Source organism: Pristis pectinata, chromosome 8 (assembly GCF_009764475.1).
Source record: "Pristis pectinata isolate sPriPec2 chromosome 8, sPriPec2.1.pri, whole genome shotgun sequence".
In the NCBI taxonomy this organism is placed as follows: domain Eukaryota; kingdom Metazoa; phylum Chordata; class Chondrichthyes; order Rhinopristiformes; family Pristidae; genus Pristis; species Pristis pectinata.
The window spans coordinates 102496533-102521183 of record NC_067412.1 but is presented as its reverse complement, the minus strand read 5'-3'; the positions used below and the strand labels follow the sequence as shown (position 1 = coordinate 102521183).

The following is a 24651-nucleotide window of genomic DNA, read 5'->3' as shown; positions in this document are numbered from 1 at the left end:
CCGTACAGTAAAGGAAACAGAGAAACTGCCATAGTTTGTTCACGGTTGTCCTTGGAATGTAGCAGTCTTAATGCTGGCTTTGAGTGAGGGGGATCTGTGAGAACTTCTCAGCGCTGGCCTTTGGACTTGGTGAGGGAGGTGGTGAGTATTTTCACAAATGGTGTAATCTAATCTCTGTCCTACATTTTAAGGGGCAAGGGATTTCAGTCTATGTGTTGTACAACTTGCAGCATGTGGGAACTTCAAAATGCTGCTTGTGGCCTGGATGACCACGTCTGCAGGAGGTGCTTTTGAATGCTGTGTGGAGGCATGGTACGTCAGTGAGCCTTATAGCGCACACTGCAGCTTGAAGGCAGTTGGAAGGAATGGGCGACCACAGACAAAAGAAGAGGGGCAGGCAAGTAATCAGGGAAAACTGAGTATATCTCAATTCAATGAGAGAATCCAATGAGGCTGCTATGAGAGATTGCTGGGGCCCCAACATTGATTTTTAAATCTTCAGTGGGAGAGGAGAGGTGAGGTGCCAAATGACTGGAGGGCAGTGAATATACCTTTCTTCAGGAAAGGCCACAGGGATAAGCCAGATAATCACAGGCTTGTGAGCCTAACATTACTGCTATGAAAGTTATTGGGGGAAAAATAACAAGGGACAGGATTAATGCAAACTTGGAAAAGCAGGGATAAGTCAGGTGTAGTCACTGTGGCTTTGTTGGGATTGACCAATTTGATTGAATTTTTCAAAGAGGTAGCAAATTGCATTGAGAGCAGTGCCTCTAATCTACATAAACTTTAGTCACATCTTCAGCAAAATCCCATGTATGAGACTGCTCAAAGGAACATGGGCACCTTGGTTTGCAAGTCCCTGAAGGTGGCAGCACAGGTGGTTAAGCCAGTTGGGATACTAGCCTTCTTTAGCTTTTGCTTAGAATACAAGGGCAAGGAGGTTAGATACAACTTAATAAAGCATTGGTTAGGCCATAGCTGGAGTACTGTATGTTGTTCTGATCACCTTGCTATAAGAAGAATGTGATTGCACTGAAGATGGTGCAGAGGAGATTTACCAGGATCTCTGAGAGATGGGACTGGACAAGAGAAGACAGGATAGAGCTGGTTTGAGAAGATCATTGGTGCAATGGCAGACAAACAATGGGCTTGATTCTGGGTAGGAGATAAAAGTTGGCAGTATGGGGTTGGGGCACTTGTTGGTGGAGAGGAGATCTCCTGATGTGATGAGATCTGTGGTCTGGGAGATGGCTTGGTGGTGGTGTCATGGTCATGGGCAGGTACAAGGAAGTGTCTGAGAGCTGGCCTCTGCAAGGTAGAGGTCAGTCTGCAGACCACAATGGCACTACCCTTGTCTGCAGCATCAGAGTCCTGATGCAGGATCTTGACCAGAAACGTTGACCATCTGTTTGTCTCCACAGATGCTGACTGACCCTGCTGAGTTCCTCTAGCTTGTTTCTTGATTCACCAGGATGTAGCCTGGCATGGAGGGCTTCAGTTGGGATGACAAGGTGGACGGCCTTGGTCTGCTTATTTTGAAGTGAAGGAGGCCGAGGGTGGACCCGACTGAGATGTACACAACTGATGGGTATTAATAGGGTGGATTGTAGCAGGATGACTAAAACCCAAAGGCATGGGTTTAAATCAAGGGGTAGGGGGTTTAAATCAAGGGGTAGGAGGTTTAGAGGGGATCTGAAGAATTCTTTTCACCATGTTTGGAATCTGGAATGCACTGCTTGAGGAGGTGGTGGATGCAGAAACTGATAATATTTGTAACTAGATCTGCACGAATGACCAATGCAGAGAAGGTACAATGCAAGTGCTGGGAAATGAGGTTAATTTAGATCGGTACTTAACAGTCACCATTCATATGGTGGGTAAAGGGGTTGAAGTGCTGTGTTACTGTCAGTTAAAACTCTGATTGCTGCAGGTGCCTCTAATTTCCTGATTTATAGTATGCACTTCATTACCACTACTGTTTTTAAGCCTACATAAACTCCCACCAATGTTCTCTGTCACTGATCCTACTGTTGATTTTTCTGAGTTAAGACCTTCTCTTTACTGCTTTAATCACATTCTTTAAAGTTTGGCCAGCCACCACTTTGAGCATTTTTCCTGTCTCTTCTAACCAGTATCCTGAAAAATATAATTTCAAACCTCGGCCACTTTGCAACCGTGTCTGTAATAGCTATTGTGTTGTACCTATTTATTTCTATTTGTGTCTTTAAATCACCTTCTTTGCTACAATGTGGATTCGGATGAAAGTGTTTTTTATCATTGTACTATTTTTGCCTGCACTGATTCTAGGTGGAGGTGTGCACGCTTTCACTGTCAGACTGCCGTTGTCTTGCCCACTTTGTTACTCTGCACTTTCAATTGTCCTTTCTAAATTTCCCTCCCTAGAAGCTGATTCAAGTGAACCCATCCCAGTGGGATAACATGCCTTCTCTAGTATGTGTGTGTAGCCACAAATTGAAAGTAGTTTCATCTCACAAACAATCTTTGAGCCATACACTTAATCCTCTGATCTCATTGATGCTCTACCAATTTGCACATGATTCGGTAATCTAGAGATTATCACCTTTTTGTAGTTCTATATTTAATTTGTTCCTTCAGATCTTCATCGTTGGTCCTATCAGTATCATTGGTTCCCACAACAGCTGGATCTTCCCTTCCTACTCCGAGTTCCTTTCCAGTTTTGAGTTGTTCTAACCCTGGCACTCGACTGACAAAATAACCTTGGGGATTAGTGTTTGTGGCTGAAGACAACAGTTTCTACCCACCTAACTACACTCTCCCCATTACCTTTGCATTGCTTTCACCAACTCTGAGCCAGAGTTTCTCGAGCTGCAGATGTTTGCTATCTGTGTGGTTACCCAGATCCCAAAAGTTTCCATCTGATCCCATGTGCTACAGCTGTAAAACATCACCTACCCTACTACGCCTGCCTTGGAATATGTATTTAATTCTGTCACTGTCCTTGCCTCAGGATTAAAAAATGTCAGCTCCAAAGATGACATCTTGTGTCACTGTGGACCATTAGCACCGGCTGAAATAAAGCCACCAGGATTTGTAATGTCCTTGCCCAGCATAACACTTTGTTGCTGTAGTCAAGCTAGGGGAGCAACCTTGGCTCAATGGGGTATGTGGAGGGGTATCTCAGACTGGCACCGGGTGCACCCAAGACAAAATGTCAACCAGATGAGCCTGCAACACAGGACTGTATGAATGCTGAACAACAAAAACACTGCAGTAGATGAAGTCGAGTCATCCCACATCCGATGGATCTAGTTCTGCTTGTCAGTGGACAATTGAATAGCCAATGGGAGGAGGTGGCTCCAAGAACGTCCACATCTCATCCTTGGGGATGACAGGGCCCAAACTGTGAATACTAAAGATGGGACTGAAGCATTTGCAACTCTGTTCATCTAGAGTGTTGAATCGATAATGCCTCTCTGCTTCCTGCTGGGGCTCCCACCATCACAGATATCATTTGTGTTTTTTCTCTACAGCTAGAAGCATTGGATATGATCAAGGCTATGGGACCAGTTAATATCCAAGCCATGGTACTGAAGATTAGTACTTCAGAATTATCCTTGTCTAGTCTACCTGTTCTGGTACAGTTATGTTATCGTTTGCTCGGTGTGGAAAACTGCCCAAGTATGTCCTGCCCAATCCAATCTAGCTAATCACTGCCCAAACAGCCTGTCATCAAAGTGATGGATGTGTGTAAACAGTGCTTATCAGTGGTATTTACTCACCAATAATCTGCTCATTGATGCTCAGTTTGGGTTTTGCCAGGACTACTTGGCTCCATACCAGCGTGAGTCAGCAATATGACCTCTTTTCAGTGTAATCAGGGTTGATCAGATCTTGGCCTCTGCTCCACTTTTTTGTCTGTTTCCCATAACTCTTATCTCTCAAAGGCCAAAATCTGTTGTTGTCATCCCTGAATATATTCAGTGCTTTAACTTCCATGGCCCTCCTGCATTTAAAAAAAATCTTAAAGTTTATGCCATCGAGAGGAAATTGTTTCTCATTACTGTCTTAAATGAGTAACAACTTGTTTAATCCAGGTCCTGTAATTTGAGTTTAGCAGAGGGATTCTTCCTCAGAATCCTATTTTTCATTAAGATCACCTTGCATTCTTTTCAACTCCAATGAATGTAGGCCCACTTACCTTCATCTTTTCTCACAAGACAATCTCTTTTGTGCTGCTGTGAATACAAGAATATCTCTCCAAGTATGGAGACCAGAGCTGTGCAGTACACCAGGTGTGGTCTTGGTCTGTACAGTTGCATCAAAACTTTCAACTTGAATATTCCATCCAATTTTTCAAAGAAGCCCAGCATTCTATTTGCTGCAGGTGCGTGCTGACTTTGTATTATGTACAAGACTGCTCTGTCTACTGTAGCATCTTGTAGTTTCACTCCTTTTGAACAGTATTTTGCTTTCCTTCTCTTGCCCATACCTCTGACAACTTGCCCATCTATGTAAAGCTCTCTGCAACCTCCTCGCTCCTTCCTCCCTCTGCAAATTTGGTTGCCATGTGTTTGGTTCTAACAGCTGCGAGGGAGGAGGGGAGAGTAGATCCACCAGGGGATGGGTCAAGGGTATGGAGGCAGGCAGCATGGGAGGAGAGGTTTACCTAGATGCTGCCTGGATTAGAGGGTATGTGCTATGAGAATAGGTTGGACAAACTTGAGTTGTTCTCTCTGGGGCAGCGGAGGCTGAGGGGAGATACGGTAGACATTTATAAGGTTGAGAGATTTAGATAGAGTATGCGGCTGGTATATTTTCCCCAGGGTTGAAATGTCTAATACAAGGGCGTGCATTTAAGATGATAAAGGGTAAGTTCAAAGGAGATGTGCGGGACAAGTTTTTTTTAAAGAGTGCTGGGTGCCTGGAATACACTGCCAGGGGTGGTAGTGTAGGCAGATATGATAGAGGTGTTGAAGAGGCTCTTAGGCACATGAATGTGCAGAGAATGGACAGATATGGACATTGTGTAGGCAGAAGGGATTAGTTTAGTTAGGCGTTTAATTACTAATGTAATTAGATCGGCACAACATTGTGGGCTGAAGGGCCTGTTCCAGTACCGTCCTGTTTTCTTCTGTATGGGGGGGGAAAAAAGGAAAATGGTGAGGAGAAGAGAGGGGCCAGGAAATGGAAGAAGAGGCAAGGGCGGGGGAGTGGGGCGGGTGTTGGGTTACTTAAAGTAGTAAAAATTCAATGTTCATGACGTTAGGCTGTAAGATCCCAGTTCAGAAAATGAGGTGCTGTTCTTCATGTTTGCATTTGGACTTCTCCCAGCAGTGGAGGAGGCTGAGGACTGATGTATTTGTGATGGAGGGGGAGTTGAAGTGACTGGCAATGGGGGGGGATGCAGATCACTGTTACTGATGGAGTGTTGGCATTTTACTAAATGGTCACCTAGTCTGTGTTTGGTCTCACCAATGTAGAGGAGACCACAGTTGGAGCACCGAATGCAGTAGATGACATTAAGGGAGGTGGCAGGTAAATCTGTCCCACCTGAAAGGACTGTTTGGGTCCCTGGATGGAGGTGGTGTAGGGCAGGTGTTACACCTATGGTGGGGGCAGTGGAAAGTCCCCAGAGTGGGAGCGGGATGGGTGGGGAGAGAGGAGTGAACTAGGGAGTCAGAGAAAGCAGTCCCTACAGAAGGCTGAAAGGGGTTGGGAGGGGACGATATGCTTGGTGGTGGGATCCCATTGGTGGTGGCAGAGGGTGATGTGTTGGATACGTAGGCTGATGGGATGAAATGTGAGGACAAGGGGGACCCTATCCCTATTGGGTCTGGGAGGGGTGCGTGTCGGTGCTGTAAGTGGCAGAGATGTGGGTTGAACTCTTGACCACAGTTGGAGGGAGGCCATGGTTAGTAAAGAAATTGGGCATCTCTGATGTCCTGGAGTGGAAAGTCTTGTCATGGGAGTAGATGCAACAGAGGCGGAGAAATTGAGAAAAGGAATCGCGTCCTTGCAAGAGACAGGGTGGGAGGAGCTGTAATCAAGGTAGCTGTGGGCATCAGTGAGTTTGTAGAAGATGTCAGTGGATTAGGAATCTCCTGAGATGGAGAGCTCAAGAAAGGAGAGAGATATCCACATGGTCCAAGTGAATTGGGAGAGCAGAGTGAAAATTTGTGGTGAAATTTATGAAACTGTCGAGTTCCACCTGGGTGCAAGAGGTGGCACCAATGCAGTCGTCAGTATAGTGGAGAAAGAATTGAAGAGTGGGGCCAGAGTAGGCTTGGAACAGAGGCTGTTCAATGTAGCCAATGAAGAGGCAGGCATAGCTGGGGTCCATGCGAGTGCCCATAGCTACACCCTTGGTCTGTAGAAAGTGAGAGGAATTGAAGTTGTTAAGAGTGAGGACAAGTTCAGCCTGGCGGAGGAGAGTGTTAGTGGAAGGGGACTGGTTCTTTCTCTCTTCAAGAAAGAAGTGGAGGGTGGTGAGGCCGTAATGATGGGGAATGGAGGTATATAGGAACTGGGCGTCCATGGTGAAGATGAGGTGGTGTGTGCCAGAGGACTTAATGTTATGGAAGAGTTGGAGAGTGTGTGAGGTGTCCCTGATGTAGGTGGGAAGGGATTGGACTTGGGGAACAGAATAGTGTCCGGATACAAGCTCAGTGGGGCAAGAGCACATGTAGATAATAGGTCTGTCAGGACAGTCCTCCTTGTGGATTTTGGGGAGAAGCAGGCAGTCCTAGGTTGCAGGACTATCGTGTTGGTAGCTGTGGGGGAGATCTCCTGAAGCGATGAGGTCAGTGGTGTGGGGGATAATGTTCTGGTGGTCCTCGGTGGGGGTCATGGTCATTTTCCACTTAACATACTCGGTTGACCCAGAAGGATAACCTTTTTCTTTGAATGTTTATTTCTGAATGTGATATGCTGTTGAGAATTCTGAAATAAGATAACTTTATTAGTCACATGTACATCAAAACATACAGTGAAATGCATCTTTTGCGTGAAGTGTTCTGGGGGCAGCCTGCAAGTGTCGCCACACGTCCATAGCATGCCCACAACTTCCTAACCCACATGTCTTTGAAATGTGGGAGGAAACCGGAGCATCTGGAGGAAACCCACGCAGATGGTGAGAACGTACAAACTCCTTACAGACAGCAGCTGGAATTGAACCTGGGTCACTGGCGCTGTAATAGCATTATGCTAATCGCTACACTACTGCGCCCTTAAGTTTATTGCTGCCCCGTCCACTTCAGCTGTTGCTTACAATTGCATATTATTTAACTTCCCTTCCCATTCCTGTCTGCCTTTGGCCTTCTTCACTGCCTTGGTGAGGCCAAACGCAAACTAGAAGAACGCCACCTCGTGTTCCACTTGGACAGCCTACAGCCCAACCCAACAGTATGAACATTGAATTCTTCATTATCAGGTAACACACTCCCAAGTTTCTTTCCCACTCCTACTGGTCCATCTGTGTCTCTCCACCTTTCCCCTTCTCTCTTTCTTCCCCCCCCCCCCCCCCCCACCCCCCCCCACTCTCCCCTGTTGTGTAAGATTTGTTACCCTCTTCCCTGGTTCCATCTGCCATTATCGCCCTGCCTTGCCAGGTTCCACCGATCACCTACCAGCCCCCGTCTCGCTATCTTCCCTCTACATTCTCCGTCCTGATACAGTCTCGACTCAAAATGTTGACTGACCTTTTGCCCCTACAGGTGCTCCTTGACCTGCTGAGTTCCTCAGCAGTTTGTTTGTTGCTACATATTCCAGTGTTTACCATCTCTTGTGTCTGTGTAGCCAAATGTGTTTTGTGCCTCATTACAACCTTGGTCCACAAGATCACAAGACAAGGGAGCAGAAGCAGGCCATGCAGCCCATCGAGTCTGCTCCAAGGGAAAGGGAAAAAAGAAATGAGAAATGGGTAATGGAGGGGGGAAAACAAAAAAAAACCTATTCTAACCCCAATTTCCGGCCTTATCCCCATATCCCTTGATACCCAGACTATTTAGATATCTATCTATCTCCTCCTTGAACGCCCCCCACTGATCTGGCCTCCACTGCTGTATGTGGCAAGGAGTTCCACAAATTCACCACCCTCTGGCTAAAGAAATTTCTCCTCATCTCTGTTTTGAAACTGTACCCTCTAATTCTAAGACTGTACCCTCTGGTCCTGGACTCACCCACCAAGGGAAACAGCCTAGCCACATCTACTCTGTCCTTTCCTATCAACATTTTAAATGTCGCTATGAGGTCCCCTCTCATTCTTCTTTACTCCAGCGAGTACAGTCCAAGAGCCGACAAACGCTCCTCATACGTAAGCCCTTTCATTCCTGGAATCATCCTCGTAAATCTCCTCTGAACCCTGTCCAACGTCAGCACATCCTTCCTAAGATGTGGGGCCCAAAACTGCGCACAATATTCCAAATGAGGCCTCACTAGTGCCCCGTAGAGCCTCATCAACACTTCCTTACTTTTATATGCTATACCTCTGGAAATGAATGCCAACATAGCATTCGCTTTCTTTACCACCGATCCGACCTGGTGGTTAACCTTTAAGGTATCCTGCACGAGTACCCCCAAGTCCCTTTGTACTTCTGTACTTTGAATTTTCTCTCCTTCTAGATAATAATCTGCCTGCTTATTTCTGCTTCCAAAGTGTACAACTGCACATTTCTCAACATTGAATCTCATCTGCCATTTCCTTGCTCATTCTCTTAAACTGTCTAGGTCTCTCTGCAACCTTCCCATCTCCTCAATACTCCCTACCCCTCCACCTATCTTGGTGTCATCCGCAAACTTAGCCACAAAACCATTTATTCCATCATCCAAATTGTTAATGTATAAGGTAAAAAGGAGCGGCCCCAACACCGACCCCTGCGGCACATAACTAGTAACCGGTAGCCAACCAGAACGAGATCCTTTTATTTCCATTCTTTGCTTCCTGCCAACCAGCCAATGCTCCACCCATTCTGTTAACCTACCTGTAATTCCATGACCTCTCATCTTATTAATCAGTCTCTTGAGAGGCACCTTATCAAAGGCCTTTTGAAAGTCTAAATACACAACATCTACCGCCTCTCCCTTATCCACCCTACCTGTGATTTCTTCAAAAAAACTCCAATAGGTTGGTCAGGCAGGATCTTCCCTTCACAAAACCATGTTGGCTAGGACCTATCTTGCCTTGCGCCTCTAGGTATTCCGTAACCCCATCCTTGAGGATAGATTCCAATAATTTTCCCACCACTGATGTCAGACTAACAGGTCTGTAATTTCCTTTATGCTGCCTCCCACCTTTCTTATACAACAGAACTACATTTGCGACCCTCCAGTCCTCCGGAACCATGCCGGAATCTATCGATTCCTGGAAAATCATCAGCAATGCCTCCGCTATCTCTAAAGCCACCTCCTTCAGAACCCGGGGATGCACCTCATCCAATCCGGGAGACTTATCAGTCTTTAGCCCATTTAGTTTTCCTAGCACCTTCTCCCTAGTAATCTTAACTGAACTCAGTTCCATTTTGTGAGACTCCTGACTAACCGGCACATTGCTGATGTCCTCCACGGTGAAGACCAATGCAAAATATTCATTCAATTCCTCTGCCATCTCTCTGTCATCCATTATAATAACTCCTGCACCGTTATCAATTGGTCCTATATCAACCCGTGTCTCTCTTTTACTCCTTATGTATTTAAAAAAAACTCTTAGTATCCTTTCGAATGTTATCCGCCAACTTCCTTTCATAATTCATCTTTTCTTTCCTAATGACCTTCTTAGTTTCTCTCTGCAGGTTTTTAAAAGCTTCCCAGTCTTCTGTTTTCCCACTAACTTTTGCTTCTTTGTACACCGCCCCTTTTGCTTTTATTTTAGCCTTCACCTCTCTCATTATCCACATTTGTGCCTTTTTTCCATTCAAAACCTTTTTTCTTGGAATATATCTATCCTGCATTTTCCTTATTTCCTGTAGAAATTCCTTCCATTTTCTCCTCCGCCGTCCCTCCAGCTAGCTTACTCTTCCAATCAATTTGGGCCAACTCTTCTCTCATACCATTGTAATTTCCTTTGTTCCACTGAAATATCGATACACCAGTTATCAGCTTCTCCTTCTCAAACTTGAAACTGAACTCAATCATATTGTGATCACTGGTTCCCAGTGGTCCAAATATCAACTAAAGAGCCAAATTACAGACATGAGTGACACCTTGTCAGCATTTCAGTGTGTGATCAAGAAGTCTCAGTAAAACTAAAGTCTTCAAGATGTAAACACTCCAATGGTTGGATCATTCTCTGCACGCAGGAAGATGTTTGTGGTTGCTGGAGGTTGATTTCCCCAGTTCCAGGACATTTGCTCGAGTTCCTTGGATGTCCTTGACCGAACCAGTTGCTTCATCAATGAATCCTTTCATTAAAAGGTCAGAAATATCAGTGTTCAATTCTACTCAGCTCTTTAGCAAGTGAAGCAACCCCCCCCCCCCCCCCCCATGCTTGCATGCAATGTTTGAGCTTGGGCTGATAAGTGGCAAGTAACATTCTTGCCACTTAAGTGCAAGGCAAGACCACCTCCAATGGGAGAATCTAACTACCTAACCTTGATGTCCATTGGTACTAGCATTGCCAAGTCCTCTTACATCAACACCAATAACTTCAAATTCAACTGGACCACCCATTTAAATGCTGTAGCTACAAGGGTAGGTCAGAGGCTACCAAAAGTGCACAACTCTCCTCTGGACATCCTAGAAACTTTCTTCCATCTGTGAGGCAACTGGAGGAGTACAAGTTCAACATTCAAGAAGCTGAGCACCAATCAGAATAAAGCAGTTTGCTTGACTGGCAGCTTATCCGTCATGCTCAGCATTCACTGCCTTCACAGTATAACTACAGAGTGTGTCATTTACAAAATGCACTGCAGTTACTTGCTTTAACAACACTTCTGCCAGCAAGAAGAACAGGAGCAATGGGATACCTGCCTGAGCCACGTGCCAAATATTATGTGGTCAAATTACTAAATTAGCTTTTCTCTGATTTGAAACAAAACAATCCAGGCTGGATTGTTATAATGTATTCTCCAACCCTGTCAACATCTATGATTTAAAAGACAAAAAAATGCAGATGCTGAAAAACTGAAATAAAAACAGGAAATGCAGGAGGTACCCTGGTCTGGCATCATCTATGGAGTGAGAAACAGATTTAATGTTTCAGATCAATTACCTGAATCTTTAACCCTATTTCTCTCTCCACAGATGCTGCCTGAGTATGTCCAGCATTTTCTGATTTTAGTTTGGTTTTGGATCCTCTTGCGTAACCTCTCTCCCATGTGTCCGAAACACACCTCGCCTTCTTCCCTTGCTTCTTACAATTCAAAGACTTATTAAAAATCTGTCCAAATCTCATGGCTTGATGTCAATTTTTTGCCTGATGTCCCTCCTGGGAAGCACAGGGATATGTTACTACATTAAAGTCGTTAAATAAAGGCATGGAGTTGTAAACTCTGGTGCTTGTGTGCAATCAGGATTTCTGCTGACAACTCAAATAGTCCCAGTGATGGACATCTTTAAAAAGGCAATGTCAGCCAAAAGAAGTGTTTTTTTGTTGTTGCTTTGTAAGGTCCAGATGTAAATTTAATTGCTGCTTTTTGGCTGATGTTTTCAATAAATAAAATGAACTCATGATTTTTAGATTCAAGCCCTTTGCTGTTAACACTGTCTATTTAATGTGCATTTATTTTTATTACTAATTAAAGTTTATTTATAAGCCTGTGTAATTTACTTAAAATTCCAATGGAATTCCATTTTAACTTGTCCTGCAAATTTCTAAACGTGTTTATTAACTGGAATTAAGATGAATGGATGTGGGCATCAAGGGTATGGTTGCTAACTTTGCTGATGTTATGTTAGGAAAGTAAGTTCTAAAGAAGACACAAGGGGGCTATGAAAAGATGTAAATAGGTTAGGTGAGTTGGCATATTGAATATAATGTGGGAAAATTTGGAAATTATCCATATTGGTAGAAAAAAAGAAATGTGAGAAATGCTACAAGATTAAAAGTATGATAGGTAAGCTCAGTCTTGAATGTTGTATGGTTTGCAGTGTGTGGGAATTCTGAGGTGTTTTGTGATCTGGGTAATTGCATCTGTTGGAGCTGTTTCCAGTTTGGCCAACTTTGAGTGTCACGTTTCACAAGTTGAGCATTAAACTGGAGGCACTTCTGTACATCTGTGAGGCTGAAATCTGTGCCTAGTCATTTTGTTTTAAGAGGTGATTGCCCTACAGTTTAAGGAGTCAGAAGGGATCTGTCACCACCGTGCAGAGGCTGGCAGGTTGTCACGGAAACCTCAGCGCATCTGGCTTCAAAACTGTGAAAATGGTGGAGCTGAATGCATCTCTGGAGAGTCCAGCCAGAGCCAAGATCATGGCACTCCAGGTGGCTGCCTCAGATGCACAATGGGGGAGGAGTGAGAGTCTATGGCAATAGTGGCAGAGGTCTCGATAGGTAAATAGGTGGGCACATGTGAATCCAGGGTGGTGTTAGCTCCCTGGTGCTAGGGTCAAGGAAAATTGGAGGGATTGCAGGGCATTCTAAATGGAAGTCATGGTCCACGTTGGTCTTAACCTCGGTGAGAAGTAGGATGAGGTCGTACAATATGAATTTAGGACTTGGTCGTAGATTAAAGAGCAAGACCTCAATACTTAGAACGTAGAACAATTACAGCACAATTCAGACCCTTTGGCCCACAAAGCTGTGCCAAACATGTCCCTACCCTAGAAATAACTAGGCTTACCCATAGCCCTCTATTTTACTCAGCTCCATATACCTATCTAACAGTCTCTTGAAAGACCTGTCGTATCAGCCTCCATCACAATTTCTGGCAGCCCATTCCATGCACTCACCACTCTCTGAGTAAAAGAACTTACCCCTGACATCTCCTCTATATCTACTCCCCAGCACCTTAAACCTATGTCCTCTTGTGGCCACCAATTCAGCCCTGGCCTCTGACTATCTACCCTATCAATACCTCTCATCATCTTATACACCTCTATCAGGTTACCCCCTCATCCTCTGTCTCTCCAAGGAGAAAAGGCAGAGTTCCCTCAACCTGCTTTCATAAGGCATGCTCCGCATTCCAGGCAGCATCCTTGTAAATCTCCTCTGCACCCTCTCTATGGCTCCCACATCTTTCCTGTAGTGAGGCGACCAGAACTGAGCACAGTACTCCAAGTGGGGTCTGACCAGGGACCTATATAGTTGCAACAATACCTCACGGCTCCTAAATTCAATTCCCCGATTGATGAAGGACAATACACCATATGCCTTCTTAACCACAGCTGCTTTGAGTATCCTATGTACTCGGACCCCAAGATCCCTCTGATCCTCCACACTGCCAAGAGTCTTAACTATATTCCGCCAACATATTTGACCTACCAAAATGAACCACTTCACATTTACCGATGGATTACTTCTGGTGCCATGTGCTTGTGACTATAGGAATGGGAGGATGGGTCAGATGATTGAGTGGCTAAAGGGATAGTGTAGGAGGGAGGTCTTTAGAATTCTGGATCACTGGGACTCTTCCTGGGAAGATGGGACCTGTAGAAGCTGAAAAGGTTTGAAATGGAATTTGTCCAACATTCCTGTGGGGAAGTCTGTCAGTACTGTTGTGATGGACTTAAAATAATTTGGTAGAATGTGAAACAAAGTAGATGTACATTTTGTGTGTGTGGAGGGTGAGGGAGGAAGGGGGTGAGGGGTAGTGTAAGGGAAGGTGTAGACTATTTTCAAAATGGGGAGAAAATTCAGAAATTGGAGGTGCAAAGGGACTTGGGAGTCCTAGTGCAGGATTCCCTGAATGTTAACTTGCAGGTTGAGTCAGTAGTAAGGAAAGCAAATGCAATGTTAGCACTCATTTCAAGAGGACTGGAATATAAAAACAAGGATGTAATGCTGAGGCTTTATAAGGCGTTGGTCAGACCACATTTGGAGTATTGTCAGCAGTTTTGAGCCCCATATCCAAGGAAGGATGTGCTGATGTTGGAGAGGGTCCCGAGGAGGTTTACAAAAAAAATTATCCCAGGATTGAAGGGGTTAATGTATGAGGAGCATTTGATGGCTCTGGGCCTGTACTTGCTGGAATTTAGAAGGATGAGGGGAGATCTCATTGAAACCTATTGAATATTTAAAGGCCTGGATAGAGTGGACGTGGAGAGGATGTTTCCAGTAGTGGGAGAGTCCAGGACTAGAGGGCACAGCCTCGGAATAGAAGGACATCCCATTAGAACAGAGATGATGAGGAATTTCTTTAGCCAGAGGGTGGTGAATCTGTGGAATACATTGTCACAGATGGCTGTGGAGGTCAAGTTATTGGGTATATTTAACGCGGAGGTTGATAGGTTCTTGATTAGTGAGAGCGTCAAAGGTTACGGGTAGAAGGCAGGAGAATGGGGTTGCGGGGGAAGTATCAGCTGTGATCAAATGGCAGAGCAGACTTGATGGGCCAAATGGCCTAATTCTGCTTCTACGTCTTATGATTTCTGTGCTGTATAACTGTGACTTTGCTGAATTCTAAAATATTCACAGGCCTACTGTGTTTCCTGGTAACTTTATAAGCCTTTTCATTAAATGTACTATCTTCAGACACTGGTGCCAATCCACCATCTTCTCAGCTAGGACCCTTGCTCAATGATCCATAGTCATGTTTAGGTCTATAGATTTGGAGGATTATCCTAGGACAAGAAAATTGCAAATATTGCATGTCAGTGTGAGTATTTATTACTAAGACTTATAAAAATGAAGACTAATGATCAAATTTATATTCTACACTTCCCATGGTTAAATTCACACCTCAGGATTGTTGGCCAGCCCCTGAATTGCTGACCATCACTATAACCACCCTGCCTCACTGAATATAGTGCTGATTTGCCACATCAGCTGGTTCTTTTACGTATTGTGGAGAAAAGCAATCCTGAACTCTTTGCAGAAATTCACCTTCTTGACGTCAAACTCAAGGATAGCTTCTATCCCGCTGTTTTTAGCCTATTGAACTGTTCCCTGGTATGACGAGATGGACTCTTGACCTTACAATCTACCTCGTTATGTCCTTGTGCCTTATTGTCTGCCTGCAGTGCACTTTCTCTGGAACTGTGACACTTTGTTCTGCATTCTGTTATTTTACCTTGTACACCTCAATGCACTGTGTAATGAATTGATCTGTATGGATGGAACACAAAACAAAGTTTTTCCACTGTACGTCAGTACATATGAAAATAATAAACCAATTTACCAATTTAAGTTACTCTGCTTATTTTAATCAATATGAAAGCTAAAATGCTTCAGTTATGACCACTTCACCTTCACTGCATGCTTGTCCGCTTGTAGAACAATTTACAGATGAGGGTTAATGCACAACTCCCACTCTGTCCATGTCAGCCTGCTCCAGTATTCTCCAAGGTTGAGTTTATTGTCGTGCACAAGTCCATGTGTGCACAGGGGCAATGAAAAACTTACTTGCAGCAGCATCACAGGCACAAGGCGTCATATAAGCAGCATGCACAAGAGAAACATAAATTAGACACCATTTTTATAAGAAAGAACACAATTAGAACAAAAAATGTCCATTTTCATGCAAAGTGGTCAACATTATGAGTGATCTTATTCTTGATCCCCATTTTGCTGCACCGCCCCTATCTCCCTTGATTCTCTTCGTGTCAATCTCTGTTTGGAATAAAACTAATGACTGAGACTCTACAGCCTTCCAGATTGAACATTTCCAATTTCTCCTCATTTTGGTCCTAAATAGCCCACCCTTTACTCTGATCCGTGGTTCTAGATTCCTCGGGCAGGGGGAGCATCCTCCCTGCATCCACCACATCAAGCGCTGTAAAGTGTCAATGCAATCCCCTTTTGGTCTTCTAACTCTCGTGTTTGCTCTGCTTACTGGACTGACTGAGTTTTCCTTCTCTATTTAACTGTACTACCCCCACCCCCAACCTGTACATGTACTCCATGTCCTATTCCCCTACCAATCAGTTTAAGTCTTCCCCAACAAGATGTTGGACCAGTTCTGGTCTAAGTGCAACCCATACAGCTTGTATGGGTAGCATCTTCTCAGAAATGGTTCCAGGAATCTAAACTCATCCCTCCTATACTATGCCTTAGGCCACATATTCAGCAAATTTATCCTCATATTTGTGTACTTATACAAAGGCACTGGAACTAATCCAGAGATCACAATGTTAGAGGTCCTGGTCTTTAATCAGTGACCAAGTTCTCTAAGTTTGTGTTGCAGGATCTCATTACCTATGTTGCTAGGACCAATGTGAATCACGATCTCCGGCTCTTTACCCTTCCCCTTTAGAATACTCCACAACCATCTGTGACATCCTTGACCTGGCAGGAGGCAGCACACCCTCCTGGATTCACATAGACAGCCATAGAAATGCCCATCTGTTCCCTTCATTATTGAGTCCTTCGACTATTGCCTTTGTACTCTTGCTTCTCTTCCCTTGTGCAGCTGAGCCACCTACATGCTATGGTTGTGGCTTTGGCTGGACTCCCCAGAGACAGAGATCCCCAATCTATAGAGATTGCATCTGGTTAGGCTGCATTTAGAGTATTGCGTGCAGTTCTGGTCACCTCACTATAGGGAGGATGCCGAGGCTTTAGAGAGGGTGCAGAGGAGTTTTACCAGGATACTGCCTGGATTAGTGGGCATGTGCTATTAGGAGAGGCTGGACAAACTTGGGGTCTTTTCTCTGGAGCAGCAGAGGCTGAGGGGTGATCTGTTGGAAGTGTATTAAATTATGAGGGGCATGGATAGGGTGGATAAGCAATATCTTATTCCCATTATTGAGCGATCCAATACCAGAGGGCATGCATTTAAGGTGAGGGGGGGTAGGTTCAGAACAGACGTGAGGGATATGTTTTTTTACTGAGAGAGTGGTGGATGCCTGGAATGCGTTGCCTGATAGGGCGGTGGAGGCAAACTCTTTGGTGACTTTTAAGAGAGACATGAATGAGAGGAAAATAGAGGGATATGGGCATTCTGTAGGTAGGAGGTATTAGATATGTTGGCACAACATTGTGGGCCGAAGGGCCTGTTCTGTGCTGTACAGTTCTATGTTCTATATATTCAACCTACCAAAGATTGACTAAGAAATTAATAATGGAAGGGAAAATGGCCTTTCAGCCATCTACAAGGCATGAGCAAGGAACATGAATGGCAGAGAAAACTAAAATATTTTTGTCTTCACAAAAAGCCACCTGGAGATATTGGAGGATTACTGGTGTAAGGTGTCAAAGGATGTCAAAGAAATTAACACTGATTTTAAAAAAAGCTGGTATTGGAAAAAATGAATGAGATTGAAAGGTGATAAATCCACAGATCCTGATGACAAACATCCGAGGGTTTTGGAGGAGATGGTTCTTGAGAAAGTTTTCTTCTAAAATTCCAACAGTAGAGCTGACAAGAGGGGCGGAATGGCCTAGTCCTGCTTCTGTTTCCAATGCTCTTGGGCATCAGTGATCTGTCACTGCAGTGATGATAATGCTTCCATAAATCTCAGCTTTTGCCACTTACTTGACTTCCTTTTAAAAGTATTTTGGTTTAGATGGATCTGAAATCACTAGGCTTAATCCTTTCTTTTTGAGGTTGGTCACCCAGTGCCTAAATTTGAGCTTTTCATGTAGTTTGGTGACAACTGTATCCGATGTTAGCAAAAATCTGACTCCCCATGTTTATCTTTTTCTTTCTTTAGTGACAACTCTCAGATTTTTCAACCAGATGCTCTGCGCAACCGGAGGAACAGCACCACGGTGATGAACAGACATAGTCAGGTAAAGGCAACAAGAGGGCAGTTTTTTCTTGACCTGATACATATGTTAGCTTCCTGTGTGTTAATTCACAATGTTTGAAACTCAACTGCGTTTTTAAAGAAAACTCCCAAATGATTCATGAAAATATCTAAGAAACATTCTTGGGTCCATTGATACTAGAACTCAAAAAGGCTTTTCAGTCCTTAAGCCTGTCCTAACAACCAATGAGATCATGGCTTATGTACCTGCCTTATCTCCTCATTAGACTTGGCCAACAGAAATCTGTCAGTCACAGATTTAAAATTGGCCCAATGACAATTGCTGTTTGCAGGAGAGAGCCGGAGGCCTTTTCCTCTCTCCATAACATTGCTTCAAATTTTCACTGCTTTTGATACCCTGAAGGCACCTCATCATCCACACGTCACGTCAGAAGTGTGAAATACTCTCAACTTATCTGAAAAAGTACAGCTGCAACAATTTTCAAGGTGTTTGACACTATCCTCATCCTTTTTCATAAGTACCTTGATGCTTAGAGAGTTATGGTCACTCTCTTGAAAATGCTCTCCCACTGACACAATGGCTATGTTCCCTAAGATTGGGTCCAGTACAGTCCCTTCTCCTGTAGGACTGTCTACGTACTAGCTCAAAAAGCCCTTCTAGGTGCTCGTTAAAAAATTCCAACTTCTTTAAGTCCTTCGCACTAAAATGATTTCAGTTAATATTGAGGAAGTTGAAATTTTTCTGGAAATTGAAAGGAAAGGAATTGTTGATGTTTCAGGTCAAAACTATGTCCTGCTGCAGGGTTTTGACCCAAAATGTTAACAATTCCTTTCCCTCCACAGAATGCTGCTTGACCCACTGAGTTCCTCCAGCAGATTGCGTGTTGCTCCAGATTCCAACATCTGCAGTCTCTTGTCTCCCTGATCTTTTGTCGGTTTCATGAGCATGAGTTCATCTTAGAATCTCAAAAAATATTCAAGTTTTTTTAAGTTTTGTAATGAAGATTTTTGGTATTTATTTCACTGTTTTGTTTTCTAGATTGTCCCTTCATCACCAGTTCGTATCCCTAGCAGCCGGCTGCATCAGATCAAACAGGTAAAATGAACGTTTCTACCACGTTTCAAAGCCGGCAGCGTGTTCAGTCACACACTGCCACTGGGTTCAGCAGGTGGGCATTCTCCTTTCACAGTTAGTCTTCCTTTCTGACATGTCTTGTCAATTATCCCTATGTGCTAGAATAATGCAATTAATTTATTTAAGGAACAGATTATTTGAATGGCAGCTGTCCTCTGGATTTGGAGTGTTCTGGGATACTGCCTGGTGTGTTGCTTCACATTTCTCTCTGACAGATGATCCACATTCTGCCTGATCCCTTAACCCTTGACTCTCCTGTAATCTAACAATCTGTCTCAGCCTTGAATATATTTAATGATTTGGGATCCACAGCTGAGGTAGAGAATTCCAAAAATTCACAAGCCTGAATAAGTCCCTCCGCAACTTAGACTATGCCCACTTGTTGTAGACTCTTCCACTGGGGATTTGGAATTGGTGAAGTGGTGATGTGAGCTCTGCCAGTGTCAGACCATTTCTCCTCCTATAATGAGATATCGGTAGATAAGGGAGTGGCATTTGTTGAACACCCTCAACTGACCCTTGCTGTTTGTTAGGGTTAATGATTTGGATGTTAAAGTAGCAGGTCTAATTAGTAAGCTTAGGTGACATGAAAATTAGTGGTGTTGTTGATAGTGACGGCAATAATCTTGGACTGCAGGATGATATTGATCAGTTGGTAAGAGGGGCAGATAAGTGGCAAATAGAATTTAATCCTGATAGTGCTGGTTGATTGCACTTTGGATGGACTAATAAGGGTAGGACAGACAATAAATGGTTGGACCCTGTGGAGTATTAAAGAACAGAAAGACCAATGATCCCAGAAGGTGTCAGGTGGTGAAGAAAGCATACAGGATACTTGCCTTCATTAGGTAAGGCATAGAATATAATATATTGATTAGGTCAGAGATGGAGAAAAGTCAAAGTTGAATTTATTATCGTATGCACAAGTACATGTATGCACAGATGCAATGAAAAACTTACTTGAAGCAACATCACTGACACATAGCATTAGAGATACAACATTCACAAGAAATATAAATTATAAAAAATTATACAAGAAAGAACACAATTAGAACAAAAAAAAGTCCATTTTAGTGCAAAGTGGTGATAGTGTTGCTATGGTTGTGCAGGTTGATTCAAGAACCAAATGACTGAAGGGATGTAGCTGTTGTTGAACTTGGTGGTGTAGGACTTCAGGCTTCTGTACCTCCTGCCTGATGGTAGCTACGAAAAGATGGCCTGGCCCAGATGGGGACCGTTGATGGTAGATAGAACAGGCCCTTCGGCCCACCTCATCCATGCCAACCAAGGTGTCTACCTAAGCTAGTCCCATTTGCCTGCCTTTGGCTCATATCCCTCTAAACTTTTCCTACCCATGTACTTATCCAAATGTCATTATTGTACGTGTCTCAACCACTTCCTGTGGCAGCTTTTTCCATATACCTATCACCCTCTGTGTGCAGAAGTTGCCCTTCAGGATGTTGTCTTCTTAAGACCATAAGACAAAGGAGCTGAAGTCAGCCATTCGGCCCATCGAGTCTGCTTCGCCATTCTATCATGAGCTGATCCATTCTCCCATTTAGCCCCATTCCCCCGTCTTCTCACCATAACCTTTGATGCCCTGGCTACTCAGATACCTATCAATCTCTGCCTTAAATACACCCAATGACTTGGCCTCCACAGCCGCCTTTGGCAACAAATTCCACAGATTCACCACTCTCTGGCTAAAGAAATTTCTCCGCATCTCTGTTCTGAATGGGCGCCCTTCAATCCTGAAGTCGTGCCCTCTTGTACTAGACTCCCCTACCATGGGAAACAACTTTGCCACATCCACTCTGTCCAGGCCTTTTAACATTCGAAATGTTTCTATGAGGTCCCCCCTCATTCTTCTGAACTCCAAGGAGTACAGCCCAAGAGCCGTCAAACGTTCCACATATGTTAACCCTCTCATTCCTGGAATCACTCTAGTGAATCTTCTCTGAACCCTCTCCAACGTCAGCACATCTTTTCTTAAATATGGAGCCCAAAACTGCACACAGTACTCCAAGTGAGGTCTTACCAATGCCTTATAGAGCCTCAACATCACATCCCTGCTCTTATATTCTATTCCTCTAGAAATGAATGCCAGCATTGCATTCGCCTTCTTCACCACTGACTCAACCTGGAGGTGAACTTTTAGGGTATCTTGCATGAGGACTCCCAAGTCCCTTTGCATCTCTGAATTTTGAATTTTCTCCCCATTTAAATAATAATCTGCCCATTTATTTCTTCTACCAAAGTGCATGACCATACACTTTCCAACATTGTATTTCATTTGCTACTTCTTTGCCCATTCTCCTAGTCTATCCAAGTCTGGAGGTTAACTTTTAGGGTATCCTGCATGAGGACTCCCAAGTCCCTTTGCATCTCTGAATTTTGAATTTTCTCCCCATTTAAATAATAATCTGCCCATTTATTTCTTCTACCAAAGTGCATGACCATACACTTTCCATCATTGTATTTCATTTGCTACTTCTTTGCCCATTCTCCTAGTCTATCCAAGTCTCTCTGCAGACTCTCCGTTTCCTCAACGCTACCCGCCCCTCCACCTATCTTTGTATCGGCAAACTTAGCCACAAAGCTATTTATTCCATAATCCAAATTGTTGATATACAACGTAAGAAGAAGTGGCCCCAGCGCTTAAGGCAGCGCCTCCTACAGATGCTGCCAGTGGTGGGGAGGGATGTGCCTGTGATGTGTTGGGCTGAGTCCACTACCCTCTGCAGCTTCTTACGTTCCTGCACATTTGAATTGCCGTAACAGACCATGATGCAACCAGTCGGATACTGTGTACAGTTCTGGTCACCACACTTATAGGATGGACAAGAATTCACTGGAGAGGGTGCAGAGGGGATTCACCAGAATGTTGCCTGGGATGGAGAGTTTTAGTTTTGAGGAGAGACTGGGCAGACTGGATCTGTTTTCACTGGAGCTGAGGTGACAGACTCTGATAGAGGCGTATAGGGTTATGAGAGGTATTGATGGGGTAGGCGGTAGGAAACTACTCCTACAGCAGAGATATATAAAATTAGAGGGCATAGGTTTGGGTGAAAGGTAAGAGGTTTAGTGGGGATCTGAGGAAGAATTCTTTTTCCCCCAGAAGGTGGTTAGAATCTGGCACACACTGCCTGAGGGGGTGGTGGAGGCCGAGACTTGCAAAACATTTAAGAAGTATCTAGACGGGCACTTGAATCACCAAGGCAGAGAAGGTTATGGACCAAGTGCTCGTAAACGGGATTAGTGTAGATAGGGACTTGGCAGTCAGTGTGGAATAGCCTGTTTCTGCGTTGTATGACTCCAACCTTCATTTTAAAAGGTGAGTTTGTTTGGAATGAACTGAATTGTCTTGGTTAAAGAAACAATTTCTGAGAATATTGACAGGTTAGGGTTAGGCTTTCACTAGTGTTCCACTTGTCACATTGGTCAAACCACTGGTGATAATGTGTGTATATTCTTAAGAATCACATGCGAAGGTAGAGGGCAGAGGGATTAGTTATGGATTGCTCCATGCTGTGAAATTTCTGGTTTTGTATTTTACAGTATCTGTCTTTTCCAATGTTGACACTAGAGTATTTCATTGCTTGAACCGAACACAGAGGGAATGTTTAGCTTGCTGCACTGATCCATACTTCTGCCTGTGTCTGGGACTTCTCAACAGCTACAACTGCAGAATAAATCTCATTAAGATTCCAGCTCATTTTGTACATGATTAGTGAATCTTCCATGGCATTGTTCATTGTCGGTGGCAAGACCTATTGTGTTGTAAGGGACTATTCTGTTGCAATGGTGCAGTTGTTTTAAAATGTCACAACCCTTCAAGATTATAAAGTCAAAATGCTGTCCTCTCCAGAGGTCAGTCAGAGACCAACAGACAGATGTTGGAGATGGTGAGAGGAAATAAAACCACTTGACGGTCTTTATTGATCAGATATTGCAAAATCTCGAGTGTGATGGGCATAAATATAACTGCAGAAAGTCCCCCATGAGCAAGCTAACCCATTGCGTGTAGTTTCATCACACTTGTACCTTGTTCTCCTGTTATTATCTCAGCTTTTTCAGATGCAGGTCTCCCAGGTTATCACGGGGTTAGAGGTTCCTATGGAACCTTTATTGATCAATTGGGAGTTACAGTAAATATAACTTAAGCGGGGACACCGTTTGACCGTGGATGATAATGAAAGAAGTTAGAAGGCAGTAAGGATGCGATAAATTAAAAGCAAAGCATGCTTGTTTTGACAAGCTGAAACTTGCAAATCATTCATCCAGTTGGTATTTTTTCCATTTTAAGTACATGGTGGCTTGTTTATTTCACAGACACCACTCATGCAAAAGGATGGTTAAGATCTGTGTGGAAAGGTTGTGTCCAACTGTGTTCTCTACGTTTCCCTGTAGCAAGTGAAACATTTGTAAAGTGACAGATAAATGAAACTCTTCATTGTAGCAAAGAACCATTAAGTAACTATTGATTCATCAAGAAGGCCTGTATATCAAACCGGGCTCTTTTCTTTTTAAAATAGGAAGAAGGAATGGATCTCATGAACAGAGAGACAGCTCACGAGAGGTAAGTTTAAAGCAAGGTATTACATACTTGTTTAATCATAGGCAACTTGCGACATAAGTAGGGATGCAGCCTATCATGTCTGCACTGGTGGAAAGAGAACTGGCAGCTTAATCCTGTTTGCTGACACCAGTCCCCTCAAGCCTCTTCATATATTTTTTCAATTATTGTTTAAATATGGTGACGAGCTCTGTTTCACAGTCTTTGGGTGAATTATATTTCACTTTCTCAGTTTGAACACTTCTATTAATTACTTTAAATCTATGCCCTAGATTCTTGGTCCTGGGCTAAGGGAAATGGGTGTATCAAGGCCTCTGACAATTTTGTAAATCTATTACCTACCTTCAACCTCCTCTGTTCCAAAGAAAACAACCCAAGCTTTTCCAATCTAACTTCATAGCCACAATTTCATGTCCTTGCACATCTTCATAAATCTCCTGCACCTTTGCCAACTTGTGATGTGCTGATCAGAACTGTATAATGCACCCAGCTGTGGTGTAATTAGCGTTGTTCATTTCCAGTGTTATCTCCTACATCTATATTCTGTGCCTCAGATGATAAAGGAAAACAACATCTAGTGAAGCAAAGAAATAGCAGATGCTGGAAACTTACACAAAGATTCAGCAGGTCAGGCAGCAGCTGTGGAAACACTGTGACAAGTGAAGACAAAGATTGTCCAGATAACAGAATAGTTTTTGATGCTAATGAGAAAAAAGAAACAAAACCTGTTGGACAGCTGCTGCTGGAAATCCAAAATAAATGGGAAACTAATGAATATCATTCTTTGTGCTCTTTTAACCAAGTTATTAACTGTCCTGCTATGTTTAAGGATAGATGAAGAGTCACAGCACAGAAAAAGACCCTTTGGCCCACTACCTATGCTGACCATCAAGTACATATCAATGTTAATGGTAGGGCACAAAGGACTGTTGATGAACAGATAGAACAAGTCCATACTTCTCTGTAAGTGGCAACACAGGTAAATAGGATGGTGAAGAAGGTATATAGAACATAGCAGCACTGGACAGGCCATTTGGCACATGATGTTGTGCCAATCTTGATGCCAACTTATACTAAATGTCCTCCTCCTGCGTATCATTCATATCCCTCCATTCCCTTCATGTGTCTATCTAAAAGCCTCTTAAATTCCGCCAAA

At 43.6% G+C, this 24651-nt stretch overlaps 1 protein-coding gene across 2 annotated transcripts in view; it reads left to right on the top strand.

The window, feature by feature from the left end:
* pabir2 (PABIR family member 2) overlaps positions 1-24651 on the top strand; it is a 67168-nt gene that overhangs the window by 9074 nt on the left and 33443 nt on the right. For both annotated transcript variants that reach the window (XM_052022549.1, XM_052022550.1), the window contains 3 exons: positions 17728-17806; positions 18824-18880; positions 23455-23498. In XM_052022549.1, the coding sequence (XP_051878509.1) occupies positions 17728-17806; positions 18824-18880; positions 23455-23498 (180 nt within the window). The remainder of the gene's footprint in view (positions 1-17727; positions 17807-18823; positions 18881-23454; positions 23499-24651) is intronic.